The following is a 23,731-nucleotide window of genomic DNA, read 5'->3' on the forward strand; positions in this document are numbered from 1 at the left end:
GCAAATCTTCATATTTGAGCTCACGATTTGTTTCCATTTTTTTTCTTTATCGATGCAGTTACCTGGAGCTTCAAGTGGAGCGTGATGCATCGGGTTCCAGGGTATCTTTGCTGCTATGGGAACTACAATGTACAAATAAAGAAAGTGTTAATTGTGTATTACTGTAATTCCTACAGTACAGCTGTGAAAAAAAAAGACATGTAATGTAAAAGGATATATATATTGCTGGTTTGGTAAGTAGCTAAAAAGAAAAAGAAATAGATCTTTGTTTCAGTGAATGTAGCCATTATCTACTTTTCTTCACCATGCAACACAGGGTAAAACCTTCTGGTAAGTGCCTGCAGACGAGCTAAAATCCTTTCACAGTCCGCCCACACCTCTTTAAACTTAACACATCCAGTTCCCTCTACCTCACACTCTCAGGCAACAAATTATTCACAGCTTTTCCCCCCTAAAACAAATCACACACTGATGTAGCTGAATGGCAAAGCCTGCAGATGCATGTATCGTAACTTGATATTGAACTGCTACAATACCTTGGTGGCTGGTTGATAGAGGCTTGAAAGACACAGGCTGCGGAGGAGGATAACCTGCAAAAGAAACAGATGACAACACATCATGTTTTATCATCATCTGAAGAGAAAATACTCCTGCCAGAGGCAGTAGTTTGGTTTTCCATCTGAACATTATGGCAAATCATTATGGCATTATGTGGGATAGTTTCCCAGAGAAGGTATAAAATTAAAAGTAAACCGGTTGCAATCTAAACTTAATCATTTTGGTTTTACAAGTGCCTTTTTGTATGAGTTGATGTTGTTTTAGCTTTTTCCTGATAATGGGATCTATAAGCAGATTGAGGCGTTAACAGTTTCCTCAGGGTCTTGAAATGGATTCAAACCGCAGATATTTATGCTGTTTTAGTTCTACATAAGACCAACAACCATAAAACAAAAATAAAACAATCACAAGGATTCACAGCCCTGTAAAGAAAAGATGATGTGAAAGCCTACCCTTCAATGGTGAAGATTAATTAAAAACTCGTACGACTCTATTCCAAAGCCTGGAGCTTTGCATGCAGTTTGGATTCTCAGGTTAGGATTCTTGACTAACATGGATTTAAAGGCCATATTTCAAAACTGTTCTCTATTCTTTGACTGGCAAAACTTGCCATGCGGGGGATAAAACAAAGCCTTTTTGTTTTTTAATATTTCCCCTTATACTAAATATGCAGTCCAGTTAATTCCATCCAGAACTGGCTCTGTGACTATCTGTTGTCTCTTCCGTCTAATCTGAGTTGGCCCAAAAAACCATAAGTACATAATTAAACCTTTGTTATGGGTTTCATGTGTACAAATGGCTAAAAAGGAGACAGACCTCAGGCTCAATTCCAAATTCTGTCATTGCTGGTGCAGTTAAGATGAGTATATCTGATGTGACTGTGAATTGACAGCACTGTTGAAAAGAGGAGCATACATACAGTATATTATGTCACACATGTGGTAATGCTGGCTCAGCCTAGTTCTCCATGATGTCAGAATTATGACACTGTCATAAAATGTCCTTCTTGTCATGGCTGTGATGACAGCATTCATTTATACACAATTTGGATTAATGCTTTCAATTACAGCCTGGGGAACAAAACATTAGGCTAAGCATGGGGGGGTGGTAGGGTGTACCTCTGTAGCTTGTGTTTATGTTTTTAAAATGCTGAGGGCCAACCCCACTTGTGAGAGGTGCGGGACAGCTCCAGCGACGTTGTTTCATATGTTTTGGGCTTGCCCCACCCTTCTTGCTTTCTGGCAAGCAATATTTGGTTCCCTAAGTGAAGCGTATGGTATCACTATGGATGTGCATCCCATGGTTGCCTTGTTTGGTGTTAATGCAAATTGGCCATCCGATATTCACAGTGTGGTTGCTTTCACAACACTTCTGGCACACCGCCTCATTCTTTTGAACTGGAAGGGGTCTAGACCTCCTTGTCACGCTAGATGGCTGAGAAATGTATTGTCTCACTTAAAATTGGTCAAAATAAAGTACACTCTGCATGGAAGCAAATCCAAGCATTATGAGGTATGGGGTCCTTTTTACGTTACTTTGATAACTTGAAGGATATAAAAGACTGGGATGACCAACCTCAGAAAATAGGTGACACCTCTGGATCAGTACGGTCTTCTCTATCTGTGACAGGATGATGACTTTAGATGTAGCTCTTCTTTTTTATTTTTCATTTTATTTATATATATATATATATATATATATATATATATATATTTTTTTTTTTTTTCTTTCCCTTTTCTTCTTTGGATAAGGTGTACTGTATAATGTTTGTCTATTTCTATAATGATTTTATCCGTTTTTGTAACCACAAGAGGATGTTAGGGTGCGTGGGTTGTGGGTTGGGGTGGGATCTGTTTTTGTTGTGTAACGTCAGTTAAATACCAATAAACAGAACTTATAAAATATGAAAATAAAAATAAAATAAAAAATATGCTGAGGGGCAGTTTTGAGACCTAAGGTAACATTAATCAGACAATCGGAACAGATGTTTGAGAACAACCTGGAATAGCTTTCTATCATTTTATCAATTACACACAAGCTAAATACACACTTTCATTTAAAAACAACATACAGCATAAGTATGGGGAGTTTTCTTTGTTTCTTGTGTGTGCACGAGGGTCGTATTTACTATATGTGTCAAACCATTCTGAATTAAGTATTGTGGTGCTACAGAGATAACAGACTAAAGAAAAAAATCTTTGTTTGGTACAGATCCTCGCAAAAATCACACTATAATCATTTTAATTTCTTTCAATGTTAATAATTTTTAATGAAAATGAGACTAATGATACAGAAACGATCATTCCTTCCAATATTGTGAATCATATCGCAATCGCAATATCAGTCGAAACGATATTTTCCTCATACCGTGCAGCCCTAGTTTTGAGCCATGAATTCATGTGGTCTTGAGTGGAACTAGAATGAGACTCCATGTGGTTTTTGAGTGTTCACACAGATCACAATCACTTGTGAAAAAACTTCCAAATTAGAGCTGCAGTGTGAAGATGATCATCACCATTAGCGCTACTCACCTGGCGCTCCAGCAAATCCTTTGACAGGCATGCTGGACGAGTCTTCAGACCCTCTCCGCACAGTCACCCTGCGGCTGTACCCTGGAGGTCCTGCCTCACCCGTTTCCACCACCGGCCTTTTGGGAACCAAGGGAACAGTGGGGTGGCCAGGTTGGCGGGGTCTGGACGGCTGCCAGGGGTTGGATGGCGGCGGTGGGATGATGAGAGGGATGTGGATTTGTTGGATTCTGGTACTGGGCTGAGTCAAATCTGGCACAATAGCAGGCCTCTCTGGTCTTAATGTCATTCCTTAGAAAGAAAAAGACAGACAATGGCAATATCGTAAATATATCAAATTATGGTTCACTTTCTAACCATATGATAGGCATTACCATCTGATCACAACAACTCAAAGTTATGGAAGAGGCTGTAATTGCAAAGGCACAAGCCTTCGATTTACTTTTTTGTTTTTAAATCCCACTTCCTCTCCCATTCAGACCACATCCCTCCCTTCTCTTGTGAATTCTCCCTTAACGACTTGAATTCTGATGACAGGCAAAAATTAGACTTGGCTTTCGCTGCTCCTCTGAGCTATTCTTTCAACCGGTACCATTATTACCCCTCATAAAAGCAAAGCGGGCGGTCGGTGTGAGTTTTAGGCAACAAGAATCATCTGAACGGAAACCAGTTGGCTGATTGCCAGACCCCCTGAGGGCGCAGACATCACCTGGACCTCTGAGGTGAGCTGGAGACACTGTGAGAGTGTCCTGAAGACAAATAAGAATAATTACAGTACCTGCTTTGTGTCAGCCCCGTCTCACAGCCAGGTGTCAGACAGATTGTATCAAGCCGTTTTTAAAATTCAGTGAAGGGGGTTCTACGTTAAATGGCTTGTTTAATGCTTCATGTGTCTGTAGTGCTGTGTAAACTTTGTGGGTGAGGTTGGAGTATGCAACAGGATTACTGTAATGTCATTCAGCCAAGAACACTTACTTCAAGGAAATGACCACTTATTCCAAATGATTATATACACTTAGATTTTACGGAAAAGGCACTGATCTTTAGGGAAGCACTTAAACAATACAAACAACAAAGATTTTACAGGGAGAACAAACCTCTACTTCAATACAACATTTTGAGATGTAAACTGACATGAATGTTACATCTAAAAGTGTTTACACATGATACAGCCTTTCGTGACCCCCCCCACCCCTCCACTCCACGCAGTTGCTAGCAGCCAAGGAGGACACGGAGGATTAAAAAAAAATGACGGACTCTTCGGAAGAGGTAATTATCTTCACGGGAAAGTCACCGGACAACACAATCTTCTGAACATAGCCATACTGATGGTGGTGATGGCGCAGTAGATATGACACATGCCTTTGGTGTGAGAGATCTGGGTTCAATTCTCACTGCGATACATCAACCAATGTGTCCCTGAGCAAGACACTTAACCCCTAGTTGCTCCAGAGGCGTGCGACCTCTGACATATTTAGCAATTGTAAGTCGCTTTGGATAAAAGCGTCAGCCAAATGACATGTAATGTAAATCCAGAGAGAGTTGTGTGGAGCTGATAGTCTTAATTAGCTTTGTAGCAACTAATTTGGCAATGGCTTGAATGTAACGGGCATTCATTAATATCAAAAAGTTACGCACTAAAGCTTTAAAGGTGAACTATGCACCCCCCCCCGGCAAAGGCTGATGCCCCAGAAATGTCCCGAAGGCAGCAAAAGAAGAAGAAAAGGGCAGGGTCTCTGCAGATACCACTGCCTTTGCCACACACTTTTAGTGGGTTATAAGTGATGATTGACAGGGATTACTTTTGTATGAGTCGATACATTGTTTTTCTTAGGAGAATCCTGCATAGTATACCTTTAAGATCCACTTACAGGCTTTTTCTGGAGCTTTCAACCGTATAACACTGTCATCAGCAGATAGAGTCAGACCAGAACTCCATCTGCTAATGATGACCACAAAATGCAGTTGAAAAGCTGGTCAATGGACAGTATGTTTTTTTATCTTTATTTTTTATTAATATTAGTAAGAGGTCACCCCAGTGGACCTTAAGTGAAGATCATTTTGTCAAAGTACTGTATCCAACGCTCAAACCCACAGGGTACCATTTAATTACTTTTTAGCATCTTGAAACTGAAATAATTATTTAAGTTCATCCGCAGCCAACAACATCACCATGTATCAAAAGTCGACTGTATATTTAGTCTCGTACTGAGGCAAAGTAATCAATCCAAGTACCTGAGAGCAATGGTATTACATTAGAGTCTGCCTGTTACTCTGGATTGTGAAAGCCACTTTGTTCTTATCAAATAAAACATCATCAACCATCAACAAAACTCTTCCTTCTTACTGCAAGTGATACCACAAGCTACTCAGAAACCACATGTATAATCAAAAACAAATTAAAACCAGCAATCATGTTGTACTGAGATAATCAGAAATCTCCCTCATTTCCTCTCTGTGCCTCCTTCAGGACGACGGTTGCCTGAGTGCATATTTCCCATGAGCTCTCAGCCTGTGTCTCACTAAGGGGGCAACCACAAAGTCGAAAAAACACACAGACAGGCGCACACATACACACACACCAGTGCTGGTGCAACCAAGAGCTTCACCAAAACCAGATGTTTATTGCTCACAAGCAGATTGAGAAACTGCAGGGGGAGGGATGCTGTAGTCACTTCCACAGATTCGGGTGACAGTGCGTGAGTGTCTGAAAGCTTTGAGGAATATTGCAGCAGACAAGCTGATCATGCGATGGAAAATTGTGTCAGGGGGCACAGAGCAGGGTGTGGTTGTTACACATACAATAATGCGTCCCTCACACTCCGACCATCCTTTTTTTCTGTTCTTGCTATGCACATGGACACAATTTCATCCTCCACCCCCTTTCCTCCTGTGATATTAATGATGGGAGGTTCAAATTGTGCACTGCATGGCAGGCCTCAGGGACTCCCATTGTGTATCTGGGTCCATTCTCCTCTGAAGACTTCCAGATGGGCTCACGGGTCAGAGATGGAAACACCTCACCTAGTCGAGGCTTCAGAGCAGAAAGAAATTCTGGTGCTGACTAAATATATACAGTGTGTTTGTGGTGGTGTCAAGTTCAATTTTCCATTCTTTCCCAGCAGACACCCTTTAACTTCAAAAAAGCCTTTGATATTTTCTTTTTTTTTTTTTTCCTCATCACGGTAGACAGTTAATCTTACTGCTATATAAAGCCAGAATGATCAATTGCAAAGCATTGATCCATGAAATCAAAGCCTTCATTTTATCCCTGCTTTAATACAACCAGCACAAGACAGTTGATTAGTCGCTGTCTGATTAAGGAACAGCATGCTCAAGCTCTTTGAAAACAGAATTTCACATACATTTCCTGATAACTTCTATTAAACAGTCTGCACCCTTCTGGTCATTAAAGCCTAAACGCACCTAACTTCAAAGTCACTTTGATACATCTGTGTTATACTTTAAAATGGTGCCACAGAGTCACTGCTGCTTAAAGGAACACGCCGACTTATTGGGAATTTAGCTTATTCTCCATAACCCCCAGAGTTAGACAAGTCAATACATATCCTTCTCATCTCCGTGCGTGCTGTAACGCTGTCTGACGGCTCCAGCGGCATCAGGCCAGCACACAACATCAGGTGAATGGTTCCAGTAATCCTACTGCTCCGAATAAGTGACAAAATAACATAACATGTTCCTATTTACATGTTGTGATTTATAGAGTCACAGCGTGTACAAAAAACAACGTAACATGAGACACAGCCGTCTTCTAACTGTAAACAAACGGGGAACTATATAGTACTTCTATATAGTAGAAGAATATAGTACTTGGGCGGAGTGATATGCTCGCAGCAAGCCTGTCTGAGAATATAGTTCCCGGTTTGTTTACTGTTAGAAGATGGCTGTGTCTCATGTTACGTTGTTTTTTGTACACACTGTGACTCTACAAATCACAACATGTAAATAGGAACATGTTAGTGTTATTTTGTCACTTTTGTCACAATTCGGAGCAGTAGGCTAGTTGGAACCAGTTACCTGCAGGATCTGTGCTAGGCTAAGCTAATGCTGGAACCGTCAGGCAGCGTTACAGCACGCACGGAGATGAGAAGGGTATGTATCGACTTGTCTTACTCTGGGGGTTACTGTGAATAAGCTAAATTCCCAATAAGTCGGCGTGTTTCTTTAACTACAACTACCTATCGCAAAGAAAACAGCCAGAAACACACACGCACACACACACACACACACACACACACACACACACACACACACACACACACACCACACACACACACCACACACAGGCTGTAGCAACAGACCTCTGCAGCAGCAGCTGCTGCTGTGGGTGAAGCAGTGCCAACATTTTAAAACTGAAGTCACACAATTCCATTCAGCAGTCACATTGTGAGGGCAAAGCTATTCCAGTTAATCTTTCAGTTATGCTATTACAACACCTCATTTGTTCACAGCCTCCTCAGGGCCTTCATATGACCGAGTAGAATATGAGCTAAAATGCAGAGAGGAAACATTTCAGTAGGCTCTCAACCACCACCACACCCACAGTGCTGGGATTTTTTATGGATTTAAAAAAAAAAAAAAACATCTTCATTTAGACTATTTCTCTCCTCCCCAAACGTAAGGAAAACATTAAATCCTCATGCTACCTCATTCACACAGTCCAACTCCCTCTCCCGTGGGATTTAGGATACAGACCATGAGCACAAAAAGAGAGAATATCATATTTGCCCTTAAAAGAAAAGATCAACATTTTGGGAAAATGTACTTGACTTGCCACTCTCATGTCTGTACAATAAATATGAAGCTATAACAACAGCCCGCTAACTTCGCTTAGCACAAAGACTGTAAAAGGGAGGAAACAGCTAGCCTGGCTCTGGTCCAAAGTCTCACTTTGCCAAACCCTCCTCCAAAGCGCGCTGAAGGAGGGTCTGGCTACTCCACACAGCATTCGGGGATGGGAGGAAAGCGTGCTCTGGTTTAATGGCATTTCTTTAAACCAATCGGAATTGTCATGGGCGGTTCTAAACTCCGCACAGAGACGCTGCAAAATAGTTGCGCGAGAGAGAGAAAACAGATTGGACAGATAGTCTAGCTAGCTGTCTCAATTTACCCTGCAGAGATCTGAGGAGCAGTCAACAATAGTCCTCATAAATCCACCGAATTTAAAATTCCAACACAAAGAAAGCGGAAGGAAACGGAAAATACATACATCTGGTGGAATTTCCTATAGCACCTGAGCAATCCCGGAAGTGGAACGTGAAGGATATAGACTAGCCCAAAGGTAACCAAAAAATGGTTTCATCCGTACAAAAACCAAAGCGTAAAAACGACAATTTGCTGAGGGTTATGTGACAGACTGGTTGCCTGACAAAAAAAAAAACATATTCGTTAGTGAGCTTTAGAGGTGCATGTAGCAGGATTTGATTTCGAGAGAGAGCCAGGCTAGTAGTTTCTCTCTATTTCCAGCCTAAATTTGCCAGCTCCTGGCAGAAGCTCCAAACTTAGCAAACAGAAATGTGAGTGGTATCAATCCCTTAATTTACAGTTTTTTTCGATTACTAAACGACAGTGGGTACAACTGGAGTCACATGTGCAAAACGCTAACTACAGTCTGCACAGCAGCAGTTCATGTTGACAAAACTCTAGTTCGTTTTTCATTGCTTGAACACAGTTTTCAAAACTCTACGCACTTATCCCATGACTTTAACCAAAACGTGCACAACACTGGAGATTTACAGCACTTTGTTCAAATGCTAACACACTGCTGTCAAAACTGTTAACCACACATTCAAAACAGAATAGATGTTAGTCTGGTGGCTATCAAACACTGCTGATTGGAATTTTATCTGAAAGCCTAAGCAGGTGTCTTGTTTTAGACTAGTTAGTGAACATATACGGTATTTATACAGAGAAAGCTCAGAAAGCCTTTTTTTGTATACAAACACCAAATAACAATGAAACAATTATACACTGTACTGTTTGAGAGAAACAGGTAAAAGATCAAAGATACCAATATGTCCAGGTAAGATGTCTGAGGTTATGTACACAGATATAAAAAAAAGTGACAACACTATATCTTTACAATAGTAAAACTGTGTTCTTACGGTTTTTCAGAAAGTAATGGCGGTGAAAGCAATAGAAACACCACATTCATTTTTATTTAGAGATGACGCAGACATCCAATGTGATGAAGAAAAACTTGCCACATGATGCTGGAGAGAGGCAGGATTAGTCACACTATTCTTTGGTACTGTTATGTATGTACCTTTAGGTTTTTTTTCCCAGTAATTCCATAAATTACTAGAGACAAAATACTTTATTGGAGAAAACTGCTGATTTTCATTCCTTCTTTTTTACCTTATGTAAAAATTGGTATGCTATACAATCTATATTTTTTACTTAAATAAACTATTGAGTAGTGTCAAGTCAATCAAATTGTTCAAACTGTAAAGATGAAAAAGTTTGTAATTTGTGTATTGGTGTTTGATGCTAGTGTTTTTACCCTCAGTGTGTTCTGAGTGACAGCGTGTGTTATCTCAGTGAGGATTGTGCATAGTGTTTGGCTGCACTGAGCCTGTTTTGCAGGTGATGTGAACTGTTTAGCTCAGGTGACTGTTGGTAGTGCAGACTGTAGTTTGAGTTTTGCACATGTGACTCCAGTTGTGCCCACTGTCGTTTAGCAATCGGAAAAAACTGTAACTTCCAGCAAGAAAGCGAATAAGCATATTTCCAATAACATTAAACTTTGAATATGCTCACTCATATGAATGATCACTAGAAACTGATTTTCCTATTAGGATATTTCAACAACTAATTAAGTAAGAACCCTGACAATCATGTTTCACAGTCATGCTGCAGTAGGCACAATTCTGTCTGATTTAATGCTTGGCAGAGGTGCAATGTTACGGGCACAGTAATGAAATCAAATATCACAGTTTGGAAATATCTGCCCATATTTGGCAAAGAGTGAAATGGAATACAAAATGCCTTCACGCTCTGTCTCTCTACACCACAACCATTAATCCATCTGCCCTTCTTTTTTCCTCAGGTCCCCATTGTTTTGGACGATGGTTTCAGAAAGGGAGGCATTGGTGATGGGGCCCCAGTCATGACATCACAGCTGAGGGTAGTCGAAGCATCTGGTCCTGGGTGTGGAGCCATGCTTTTCCCCTCTCCATCAAGACTGGCTCCAGCAGTGAGTCAAGGCCCTTAATGAGGACCAGACTTCACACATCAGACTGAGGTCACCCTACAGGAATCTCTGGAGGTGTGTGTGTGTGTGTGTGTGTGTGTGTGTGTGTGTGTGTGTGTGTGTGTGTGTGTGTGTGTGTGTGTGTGTGTGTGTGTGTGTGTGTGTGTGTGTGTGTGTGTGTGTGTGTGTGTGTGTGTGTGTGTGTGTGTAATTGTGTGTGTAATTGTGCACTGAGAGACCGGGAACTGAGATCCAGTTAGGTGGTATGTGTAAAAAAGCTATGTCATCATGGCGCAAGAAAGAAGACCTTACAGCTCAACATGTTCATAAAGGGAGTGGGTGGAGCAGCCTGTTTGGGTGTTCTGACATTTGGGAGAAATGATGCACAAAACAGTGCGAGTAAATCATCAGAGTAGTTAGAAGGGGCTGACCTCGGCATGTCAAACTTTAATTCCTTTTATAAAAACTGGGGAATTCCTAGGACAACATGAAATTGAGTCACAGGAAGTTTCCAATGTGGGCCTCTTGGTTATGGGACATATTGAATGACATATTCAAGGCAAGCACTGGAGGCCCAGTGAACCCGTGTCCCCCCTCTCCGGGAAATACCCTGTGGCCATTCATGGGATCTGAGTCTTCCCTCCAAGCCTCCATGTAAGCCAAGCAAGCATAATGCATTATATGGAGGATTATCTTCAGGAAAAGTTTGTGTTTACACAGATATTAATCACACTCGACTCATATGGTGGAAGTTAGAGAGGAAGATGCAAAGGAGTTTTGTGTATTTAGTAATTTCAGTGCCTGACTGCACTAATGGCAGAATCCATAGAATTTTGAGTGGTGAAATTGAGCCTTAATTTATATCTACGGTAGGCCTACATCTTTTCGGTCACACTGAAAAGTATAAGGTAAAATAATAAATATGCCTAATTGTTTTCTTGCTGGGAGTTAAATGAAATTCAAATGAAGTTACAGCCAGCACCCGGTTAGCTTAGAATAAGACTTGAAACGGGGGGGGAAAGAGCTACATGTAGCATGTCTCTCTCCAAAAGTCATTTCAAAAAGTCAAGCACATAACCCCTGTAAAACCACAACTTGATATTTTTACACTTCATTTTTTGGACAGATTAAACAAAAACATACAGATTTAGCCATAACATGTTAATTAGTGGCATGCTGGTAGGCAGATTTTGTTACCAATGGACAATACCAGGCTAGTTGTTTTCACCTATTTCCACTCTTTATACCAAGCTAGAGTAAGTGGGTGCTGGCTGTAGCTTTATATTGAGCATAGGCTACTCTTCTAATTGCAACATACTGTACATGCAGTGCACTCCTTTTTCATTGCGGTGTACTTAAGCAGTGCGCTGCACACAGGTCACATGCTGTCCTTTGCTGCCACAGCACTGCTGCTTTACTTTTATAAGCCCCACCTCCATCTTAGCATCCACCTGTAGGCTCTGAGTCTACATTCCCATAAAAGTTGGAAGTTAGTGCCATCATCCCCAACTCCCTGCTGTGCTGAGCTTGTTGCTTCCTTTTAGGGAGTGACAAGGTCAGAGCCAAACACCAATGCTGTACATATTCAGCATTCACATAATAATCAGTTCATTATGTTGCTGTCTAACTGATGTTCTGAGTATTGGTTTCAAATTCTGGGATCTGCTCATTCAATAAATATTGATACATATGACCAAACAATGACTTGGTTTATGTCAGTGAAAGCCAAAGAGGCCCTTTGATCATTCCTGTCATTTCCTTCTGAAGACATTACCACAGAATGAAGTCATTAAACCATCACCAAACCACCAACTCACCTGGCTCTTTGGCGGTGACGTCTTTCAATACGTGTTTGGCCATCGCAGACAGCTGTGCATGGAACCTCTGCAAGGAATTCTGCAGTGCAGCGATGTCTGCGCCGTGGTTTCCACAGGTGACGTTCATCCTGTACACACAGTCCCGCAGACCACCAACATGTTTGTCCAGTCCATCTTTCAGCTCTCTGATATTAGCCGAAACCCCATCTAGCCTTCCACACACCTTTTCAAGTCTGGTCACACGTCCATTCACAGCAGAGATGCCATCAGAAACACCTTGTGTATTCTGTCTACATTGACTCAGTTCAGATGACACCTGCCTACTGAGCGTATCAAGTCTGTTGCCCAGCTCCTCCACCTGACGCCTGGTGTCATCTGCCTGGCTACTGAGTACTGCTGGACTCCCAGTGCCACTCTGCTCTGCATGGCAGCATGTCAAGTTTATTCTGAGCATATCCTGGTTGTATTTGCTTATGGAGTCACTTAACCCGGTAACAGCACCAGCCAGACCAAGCACATTATCTTGGAGATTAATCAATCCCTTCTTGAAGTCCTCCATCGTCTTGACACGTCCCTCATTTGCGACTGACTCCCTTCCAACAATGTCCTCCAGTTGCCTGAGCTTGTCCGTGTTGGCCCTGACATCTGTGTGAAGAACGTCCAAGTCATTCCTATATCGGCTCAGGTCCTTCAAAATGTTTTCTAGACCTTTAGGTGTGGGTGATGAACTCGCACCTACACTAATTCCTGAGCCTGAACATCCTGCAGAGCACAACTCTCCAACAGCATTTACCTTATCATCCAAGCCTTGTAGAAGGAACTTATTGTTGTTGACTTCTGTCTGGATGGCATCCATGGAGACACTGAACATCCCAGGGAAGGACTTATTGCTCATTTCCACCAGCATGTTTGTGAACTGGTCCTCCATGCCGCTCAGACGCTCCTCCAGAAGCTGCCGGAGTTCTGCTACTTTGTCCGAAATCGTACGGGTCAGCTTCTCTTCAACATAGAAACAGTGAGTCTCTGCATTTTGCTCCGTGATATTAATGCGTGCCTCCAGCTCTTCCACCATTAGACTGAAATCACTGTCTTCCTGAGGTGCAGACAGGTGCGCTAGCTCGTTGTCAATGCGGACATTCAGGATGCGGTGAGCCTCTGCAATACGGTCAATCTCACGCCAAAGGTCTTTGTGGTCACTCCGATCCTCTTCCACTTTGAATGGATCTGTCTGCCTTTGAGTTCGTACAGGTCCGTCTGCGGCAGCCATGTCCAGACGTAGTGCTCGGATCTCCTTTCTCAGATCAGCTTCTTTGGTATCTACCAGCTTGGTCAGACTAGCCAAACCTTGATCACGGTTGTCTTCACAAGTCTTGATTTTGTCGTTACATGAGCTTTGCAGCTTGGCCATCTGTTCCTCCACATTCTGGTCTAGCTCCTTCTTCATCTTCTCAATTTTCCCATCAACGTAGGTCTGTATAACATCAAACTCTGCTATGGCTGGAGTCTGAGATTGAGAGGCATCCATCAGGACGCGGATCTGCCCCTCATGACTTGTCATGGTTCCTCTAAGGTCTTCCAGAGCTTCACCGTTGCTTTTCAGTTCATTGTTGATATCGTCCAACCGGATCACTATTTTTTCTATAGCATTGTCTCCAGCCATCCCACCTTTAGTAGCCTGATGACCATCCAGCACTGCCGGGCTCTCCTCTGTGCCTACAACTGTAGCACTGTCTGGCGGATGCATGTTGTTAAGAAGTGTCACCAGTATCTTCTTTGTGTCTTCCTGCAGCTCTGTGCGGAGGTTGGCCGTTAACCCTGTCAAAGCAGACTGGAGATCAAGGACTGTCTGAGACAGACGGTGAACTTCATCTTCCAGAAGACGCACCTTATCTGTCCCACCATGCCTTGTCTCATGTTGACCTGTCTCTCTCCGCTCTGGCCCTATCATCAGAAAATAAATGTATTAGATTATTATCATTTAGATTATCTCCTCCTTTAAGCCGAATGACACTAAGGTAGCTTAAGTTAGCGGTACTTAATTTGGAAATACATCGATATTTAGCAAAAAAACACTTAATGTAGAACATAAAATGGTGTCTTACTCTGTGTGTGTCTGGTTGTATATCCAGGATTTGGTGGGAGGTAAGGCTGTGTTCCCTGAACCGTTTGTCGGTTTAGGGGTGGTTTTACGTCTTTACAGTCCAGACCTTGGTAACCAGGACAGCATCTCCACTCCAACTCTGTGACTGTTTTGAAGGCAATCTTGTACGTGGGACGAAACCGATTTTGGTATCTGTAAAACAGGGCAGAGAAGGGTTTTTCAAAATCTCAAAACAACATGAATATTGATGAAATTGGGAACACTGCACTTTTGTCCCATATTAAACTCAGACCATTTGTTGAAATGTTATTCCTGTATTTTTGCTTGTGTATGCTACATCTACTCTGCCTTTCCAAAAGGAAGACACTGAAGACACCAAAACGTCTGCTTGCTTTTTGGAACATTTTTGAGCGTCTCTACTATTCCCCATTAAATAAACATTTCAACTTTCTAGCCAATGCAAACAGTTTCCAAAGAAACAATAGATGACATCACTTCCCTGGAGGCAGGGGTCATTTCATGCAGAACATCTGGAAAGTTGATAACTGAAACAATCATCTTTGCACATTTCCCCAACTGACACCCTCACTGATAACACTTTTCTAGCTTGACAAATAGAAGAAAAGAAACTGAAAACCTTAACATGATGGCTGTAATCAACTAGTTGTGCTTAAATCTCATCCTCACATGAGATAAAGCCAGTACATTATGTCATAACTAAAATGGAAAAACTTGAGGTGTCTCTTCTCACTGCCAGCTCTTCTTGCTTTACTCAGAAATTTGGAAATATGCTCCTGTGACCTTAGCATTGTCTGTTTCCAGGGATCTTTTCCACAATACAGTGGCTCTTGTGGATGTGTTTGTGTAAGTCGATCACAAGGCTCAAGCACAGATACCATGTGTTGTTTAACAATTCACAAAGCTAAAATATTGAATTGCAAGACATGTTCCAGTACAGAATTAATAACAACTGTTGCTCATGCACTTACTGGTGTAGATACTTCCATTTACAACAATCAATTACTCCATTAGAGGAACAGATTGTTTTTTCTTTTGTTGCAGTTACTAAGTTCACATTCAGATTTTCTGATAATAAATCTCATGCCCTGTTCAGAGCTGTTTATCTGCAGGGATGGTCATTCAGCCCAAGTGAAAGCAGAATACAACTTGGATGAGGTTCCTTTTGATGTGGTTTCCAAATGAATTGATAGCGATGTCTTTTACTTTGCATGTTGATAAAGGCTGCAACAGGACATTGAGTTATATTATATTGACGACCACCTGCTAATGGCATAGCAACAGCTGTGAAGCATCTGTAAGTGTATTATAACATATTACACATAGTAAATCAAAAAGGTAAAAGGGAACTCTGGTCTGAACTAAAAAAAAAATATTCGGAAGTAAAGCCAATGTCTAACTTTTTCATTTATTGTGACCATTCCCCTTATGATCTTGGAAGGTCAGCAGTCTCCTAGCTTACTCAGATAACTATGTAGTATGTACAGTATGTAACTCTTGACCCAATCCTCTAAGAGAAAGGGTATCTGTCCCAGGTGTGTGCTGATTTTCATCCAATTTTAGACATTGTTTAAAAGTTCATTAGTGTAATTTTCTTTTTCTTTTTTTGAGGATACTGTAGGATGTAAGTTAGCCTACGTGTCATACATATCAGAGGAGTTAATTAAGCTAAAGAACTATGCATTTGGCTTTGGTCAATACTAAAAAAAAAAAAAACATGGATAACAGTGCACATGTTTGCCAATGGAGTTTCTTCAGCCACTGTGAATATCTCTCCCTCCAGGTCTTGAGAAACATTTTGTATTAGAACTCCAGTCCATCTCAGACATTGAAACGTACACCCTCGCCCCCTTCCCCTCGCCCCTCGGGTGCTCACGTCACTTGTTGCTGGCAGTCAGTCTGGTAAGCTGGGCAGGGGGCCACTACGGGCTCCTGGAAGCTCTCCACACTCCCCTGCACGGCGCAGCTAACGTTCCTGCGCACCACATAGGCACACCAGTTCCTGAGGAGAGAGGCAGTAATAAACAAGAGCTTCAAAAGATGGCCACTAGCCTATCACAAGAACTATGAGCAATATTTTAAATTAAAAATGTGCAACAAAAAAAAAATTAGTTAAGGAGTTTTTAGTGATTTTGGATCACAATTCAGTCCTTATAAGGACGCTTTACTGAGCTTTCCCTAAAGGTTGCGTCATTTCAGTGAGATTTGTCTTCATTTTTAGCCCATTTTGGTTTATCTGGAAAGAGCTGCGAACGAAGTAGGCTAATGGTCTCTTGTAGATGAGAGATAGGAGTAATCACTGACATTCCATCGTTTATCTGGATGTTATCACCTTTTGGCGACACTGGCAAACTCGAGCCAAATTTAGCCACAGGCTGATAAAAGCACAGTGAATGTTAACAGGCTCCATAAATGACCATAAGAGTCTAAACCTCTGAGATCATTCCGAATAAAGAGAAGTTTGGACTTTATCGCGTTTTTATTGGCAACAAAAGCGCACATATTTTACATTCAGGAAAAGTTGGATTAAAGAAACGCCCGTGTTGAGCTGGCTATTATGACTTTAACAAAAACCGAGAAGTTCAAATGTTTGGCCACACAAGCATAAAAACCCATTTCTTACCTGTTTCTGTGTCTGTGTACCACTCCAGTGTATGCAGACCCTTGGAACAAGTCATAAGAGGAGGGAGACCCGTAAGTGAACTGAAAGTTCAAAAACAGTGTGAAAACTGTCCACCGCCAGTCCATCTCTCCACTCCTGTAATTCATACTTAACAAACGCCTTAAAATAAATATCCCTAACATAGAAAAAGAGGGCCACTCTGTTATTATCATGCGCGACGTTCCCAAACACCACAGTCACATTGCTCCAGTGACTGATTAAACTTCCAAGTTGGGGGAAGTCCACATTCACTGAAACTCCCTTGGAATGACGTTTGGGGCCAACACCCTCCTCCCAAAAATTCACCAGGAAAAAACTGGGCCCAGCCTTTAAAAACGTTTTAAGCTCAAAAGGTGTTTGCTGTGTGGTAGGCCTAATGTTTTTTCAAAACAAAGTTATTTTTCTTTTTAAGTCATTAATTAATTAATGTAGATGATGCTGCCATCAGAAAGGATTTGGGATACAAGTTGATTACGTCTTTGTTTGCCATCAGCCAAATAATTCACACCTCACTGATGAACATAACAGGATAATGTCTTGTAACCTTCAGAGTTGAAAGAGCTGTGTGTAGTGGTTGTGTTGATGATATTCATGGACAGGGATAACAGTAGCAATTTACATTATGTCTGCTCTGTTGCAAAATGGGGATATGGGAGTTCTTTTCTGCACTGAGAAAATTCTGAGAAATTTGCTGAGCAACATCTTAATGTGGAGGGAGACAGAAAGTAGCACATTAGTTACACAAGAGCTTCAATTCACAGCAATTGAGGCAGGAATTCATTGTCTGTGCTTTAGCAATGCATGAAAGTGTGAGAATGAGATTTTCCAAGCACACAGTGGTGCTGTGAATTTCTTTTGTGTGAGATGGCCTTAAGCAGTTTCCCCCAGTTTCCCAGGGTGCTATCGTTAAGCACACTGTATGACTTTGCCCCGATCAGATAGACAATGTCAGTTAACAAATGATATAAATATGGGGAGGAAAGAATGACAAAGAGGGAGACAGAAGGACAGACATACCCAAGGGAGATTGATACTTAAATAAAGACGGGAGAAAATTCAAGTAGATGTGGTATAATGATTCAGTGGGATGCTGTAAAGCATTATGGGAGGAAGAGATGTATTGTATAAACATACATGTGGACCCTCCTCTGAAAGAACCTTTCACAATTTTAACTGCTGTAAGTCCAGAGATAACCCTTCTTAAAATAAGACTGCACTAGTTCATCAGGCAGTGTGCAGGCCTAGTGAGAGATGCTGTAAATGGATATCCGTTTAAATGATGTCTGCAGGGATTTGATTTTCAAATGTTTTGTCATCATGAGCATCAGATAAACTTGACACGTCATTAATACAATCCATACCTCCACCCACAGGCTCCTTTAATGAGATTATTGACAATTTCAGTCATTTCCTTTTGTTCATTTCCTCTCATTTTCTTATATTTACACATAATTCTAACCTATTAACCCTTGTTATACGTTTGGCAAACCTCAACCTCTACCTCAGGCTATTCAGGCAGGATAAAACAGGTTGTTAGTGGGGTTCATGGGAGTCAGATTTGTGACCGTATATAGCGGTTTGTTTGGTCACCAGAAGAGGGCAGCCCAGCAGCAGTAAAGCAAGCAAAAACTCCTTCTTGTAGTCATGGCAATTCCTTTCCAAAAGTGTTGTGAGTTATAAAATGACATTTCATTACTGAGGCAGTATACGCGCCCGACTTTTTCCAGCTCCATCACCATGCCATGTTCTGCTCGTCAATATGTTCTGCTATGTCAATTATATGTGTTATGCACTCTGAATTTACCATCCCTTATTATTACTGTACACTTTATTTGAATTATGTTATCTCTCCTACTAAATCATCATCAACCATACTCATTTCTGTCTCTGGTTATTTGTCACTGATACCATAACACTTAATATTTAGAGATTATAGTCACGAGGTGATCATTTAATCACACCAGTATGAAAATCACACAATAAAAGCTACATAGTAATTGCAGCTGGATTAAAGCCCTCACTCTTAGTATAGTCAATTACTTCATATATGCCCTGACATTCACGCAGAATGGAAGATGTCATGACTGAAGGAAAATTCCCTGCCATATCTTTCAGTTTAACATTAAAAAAAAAACTATGATTTTGGCCATAAATCCAGGGGACGTTTCCTCCTTTCACCTCTCTCAGATTGATTTCTTACTTTTTTTTAACTTTGCGGAAGTTGGAGGACTGATTGAAATTGGAATAGCCTGCATTGAAATAGGGTGGGTCCATTGCAGCATACAATGCATTTGTCATACAGAAATGCACTTTGCAAGGCCACCCCTCACTAAGACTTTTAAATCCTTTAAATCCAATGTGCTCCCACTGAAGCAGTGACCTATATCTTTTTAAACGTATAACAATTGTGCGGGTGTACCTTGGGGGGGGGGGGACACAAAGCAGTTTTTTCTTTGAAAAGAGCCATTTCATACATATGTCCTGGTACACTGTTTTGTATCATGTGGATCAAATTAAACCCAGATATGACCTACAAGCATAGTGGCTTCCTTGCAGTACACATGCCCTTGTAAACTTGCAACAAGCCTGGCTTTTTGCGTCTCCCAGGGAGAGTGAGAATTGCTGCAGAGATTGCTTTCATTTGGCAAGCAACAGCTATGCGCCACGCTCATTACACCATGATACTGCTGCACTTACACTGGGTGACTCAGTAGGGGAACCAAGACATGCACACACTGCCCACACAGGTAGTTTTCAAAGTGGGGTGACGGGGTTGCCTAAGGGTGGGACCATTACTTCAGTTTAACTTTTCCCTCCTTTAGCGTTAAGCACTGAAACTGAGAGTATAAGACGTGGTGTTTTGATCACACATCCCACCTTATTCACTTGTGACAAGACATTTTGAGCTGAAGTGAATTTAATAATGTTCTTCTTCTGAAGCCCTGTGCCTAAATTACATTCAGATTTAGCATCCCTGTGCATCACTCCTCATGTGAAGATGCTGGATAATTTGTCCCTTTTAGATACATACCATACTATATGAACATACACACATTTCATAGCACGATGAAGCAGCTAAAGACTCCTTGGTCTCATTTCATGCTCTTACACCCACTCTCAGAGGCTTTTTGAATATGTGTTAGGTATAAGAAAAGCAGAAATAATGATACCTCAGAGAATCTTGTCATCCACCATTATTTTAGATTTATCCCTCTTGTCTCCTCGACCCACTGCTCCCTTCTCGTTCATTTGCTTCCCTCTTGAAAAAGACTAAGTTGTATCACTGTCGCTTTATAATAGTTGACTGATCAAAAATAGCACCCTAATTAGTCGACCTTTCAAATATGAGTGACACTTGCTTAGTCAGATTTATCTTTTTAGGCATTAATTTGAATGACCTACTCTGAATCTGATTGCAGATTTGATTTTTTTTCTTTTTTTTTGCTGAGGAAAAAACACAACAGGTATGATTCAAGACACTATCATGATCAGAACATAAGATTATGGGAAAGTTCAGACAAATGTCATGGTCAGAGACAGACAGGTAGATAGACTTGGAGACAAATGAGGAGATACAGTTGCCTGTTGTGGATAACGCGCCCACCCACACAGTCACAAAGTCTCCCCCCCGAGTCCCTCACACATGCACAAACACATGGGCCTTTTGCATGCAGACACACACAGCAGATTAGGAAAGCTGATTTATTGGTTGTAAAATGTTAATATAGCTATAAGCCGTGCTCATGAATTGTTAATTAAAGCCGTGACAGACTCGTCACCTAAAATGTTAATGAGGGGAAATTTGCATCGAGGCTGAGAGGTCTCTGTGAGCCACTGAGCAAATACAACAGATGAGCTGAATCCACAAGACCCCCACACGCTATAATAAGAAACGCTGAGGGCACCTGAGATGGGTCGCCCACATTCGTACATAACGTAATTAAATTAATGAATGGCGTGCGTGAATTAACCATTGTGATAGTGAAAGGGAGTGATGAATATAATCCATTTTTACCCTCAGCCAGTCTATATCTGTACTGTGTCTTCAAACGGATTCATCAATGGTGGGAAAATTATTCTTATCTTTAGATCTTGGATAAGATAAGATAGAACTTAGAAGGTTTATGATGATAGTGCTTGATAAGAATTCTTAAATTATTCTTAATTAAGCCACTGTCCAGCACTAAGAGAGGAGTACTGTAGTGCAGACTCATGGCTACTGGGAGGAAGGATCTCCAGTATTGTTCAGTGGTGCATCTTGGTGTGTGAGTTGTATTGTTGGTCACGCACTGCAGCTTGAGTCAGGTTCCATCACCATTTATCCACTTCAATGATAATGGAACTTTTATTTTAGTGACTTTAATGACAATAAAAAAAAAAAACTTTTGACTTGCCACAGCTGAAAAACCTCAAGTGTACTGCAGCTAATTACATTAAGGATGGCTGTTTTCCATGTAAGTGTGCATGAGCCAGTTAACAGTTAATTAGATAAACCTGTGTTTGAAAAGTCAAAGGTCTTGCTGTGAGAGAGGTCTAGTGATTATAATTAATGTTGTATGTGAACGAATATAAACTACTTTATTGTTGGGTAATTTATCTATAAAAACACACCATATCATATGCTCATGATATGTTCTGTAAATATAATCTGTAAAGTACAGTAGTTACTGTAGTAGGATAAACAGCATGCAACCAAACCGAAAAATACTCATTATATACAATATATATATATATATATTTTAGTATACTGTTTTTGCAGTAGATTTAAATGGAATCAAAATACCTGTTTACTAACAGGAAAGTCACAGTGACTTTAGAATGCTACTGCCAATTCAACAAATACTAGCAAAGTAGTTTTCCAACCATTTAATATTTCATTTATTTGTTTTCATGTGCAATTTATTTTAATCACTGGCAGCTGTGAGTTGTACCACCTCTGTTTTGTGTATTGTATCGCTGCACAATGGTGTACATCAACAGCCCACTTCAACTTTAACCAGTTTCCCGGGAAATTAATAAAGTTTTTCAATTCAATTCAATTCAATTCAATTCAATTCAATTCAACATCCTAAAAAATACTTTAAAACCCAGAGATTTATATATATCTATAGATGCATATTGACGTATTGGAGTATTCTTACTTTTGTCACAGTTTCAGTGTGAATATATTGCTAAAATGTTCCTAGAATCAGCAGGTAAAAGTGCAAGCTAGCTTCCATATGCTTTAACTAGCCTATATACTGCTGGCTAGTAACTAAATAAATGGGGTAAAAAGTATATTTGATAGTAGTATAGTGTAAAGCAGAAGAAAATTAAAATACTCAAGTTAGGTACTAAGTAGGCTAATACAGAAATTGTCTAAATGTAGGCTACTTTGTTACTTTCCACCACTGGAGGTTAGAATTGGGACAGAGGCATACTCTACGGACCGTTTCAAACGCACCATTTTGCAAAAACGCGGGCTATTAACCCTCAACATTCTTTTGCTTGGCAGTGCTGCTTCTGCTGAGCTGTTTGTTATGCTAGCTAAGCTAATTTGCTGTTTCCAACACTGCTGTGGCTAATGTAGCTTTTTCATAAACAATCTAGCTTGCTTAAAGTTCAATCATGTAGCTTGCGCGATGGCTTTGAGGAGGAATAAACACGTGGAATATCAAACCGGAGGCTCTCTGTTGTCTGTAACGTTAGCTTCGGACTTGGCAACTTCGCCCCAAATGACCGGGGATCATTGCTTCTCTTCAGCCAGCTAAGGTAAGGCTTTTGCTGTTTCTGCTAACATCAGATCAGATATTGGCTGGGTTTCAGTGTTTGTTGGCTTCCAATATCTGAGAGGCTGATCGGGGTTCTTGTTTTTGCTAGCTGCTAAATTCTGCCGTGCCTCCATACTAACTTAGCTATGTTCAGCATTTACATTGATATTATCTTATTGTGAATCCCTGCTTTCTTTGCACTTGCTTAGTTTATTTCTTCTTTTGGTTGCTGCTTTTACTTGTATTTAATGCTTTCATATTGTTGATAGACTGTAAAACGAAATGCTCATGTTTGAATTGGGTCTAGTCATTTACATTTAAATCCAGCTATTGCTATTGTTTCTAGAGGGTTTTTCTTTCGGCTCACAGCAAATTTGAGTGTCTAGTAGAGCGTGATATTGTATATTGTGTTATGCATTGTAATATTGGCTTAATTGAAAACATGGCTTTTAAAAGTCAAGTCACAATTACATTTCCTACACACACTCCTACAAGCAATGGGATTATGTGACTCTTTGCTGCTTCGTATCTCAATTACATCTAAACTGCTGAGCTCTTGTTCACTCAGTGGCAACATTAAGCTTTTATCATGTACTGCTGGTCAACTGGTGCATTGGGTTAGGATTGCAATGCTACATCAACATTTCTTAACAAGAAATTGTACGCTTTGAGCCATGAATTTGTGATTGCGTGTGTAAATAATCTGCTGCATAGTTGACGTTTTTTTGCCTGCTGCCGAGTATCAAGTGGATTTGCTGTGTTTTAATCCAACTCCGTTCACTAGATGTGTTTTCCCATCAGTAGCTAGTTGAAGGTGCTTTGTTGGGTAATGGCCAAGTCAGATAAAAGATTGAATAAATTTGATTCTAACAGAGGCGGAGCATTGTTTCGATTAAACACCCAATTCATTAGGCATCGTCAAACACCACAGAGCTGAACAAATAATATTCTAACGGCCGGCAGGCCGTTGTGTTGACTGTCCTGCACGGCAGTGTAAAGGATCATGGGACTATAGGTTATTAGTGTTGTTTAAGTGGGTAAATGATGTTCTGTTAGTGTTTTTGTTAAAATTTACGTTACCTAG

At 40.8% G+C, this 23,731-nt stretch overlaps 1 protein-coding gene across 1 annotated transcript in view; it reads right to left on the bottom strand.

Moving 5' to 3' along the window:
* The window catches only part of emilin2a (elastin microfibril interfacer 2a), a 19,069-nt gene extending 1,913 nt beyond the window's left edge, over positions 1 to 17,156 (bottom strand). Inside the window, exons 1-7 of the mRNA XM_028593983.1 lie at positions 16,859 to 17,156; positions 16,112 to 16,237; positions 14,219 to 14,409; positions 12,117 to 14,057; positions 3,090 to 3,377; positions 537 to 590; positions 63 to 122 (exon numbers count right to left, since the gene is read on the bottom strand). Coding sequence (XP_028449784.1) covers positions 63 to 122; positions 537 to 590; positions 3,090 to 3,377; positions 12,117 to 14,057; positions 14,219 to 14,409; positions 16,112 to 16,237; positions 16,859 to 17,070 — 2,872 coding nt within the window. The 5' untranslated portion in view covers positions 17,071 to 17,156. The remainder of the gene's footprint in view (positions 1 to 62; positions 123 to 536; positions 591 to 3,089; positions 3,378 to 12,116; positions 14,058 to 14,218; positions 14,410 to 16,111; positions 16,238 to 16,858) is intronic.
* Positions 17,157 to 23,731: the final 6,575 nt, after the last annotated feature.

The sequence above is a fragment of the Perca flavescens genome, chromosome 12, assembly GCF_004354835.1.
Source record: "Perca flavescens isolate YP-PL-M2 chromosome 12, PFLA_1.0, whole genome shotgun sequence".
Lineage (NCBI taxonomy): Eukaryota > Metazoa > Chordata > Actinopteri > Perciformes > Percidae > Perca > Perca flavescens.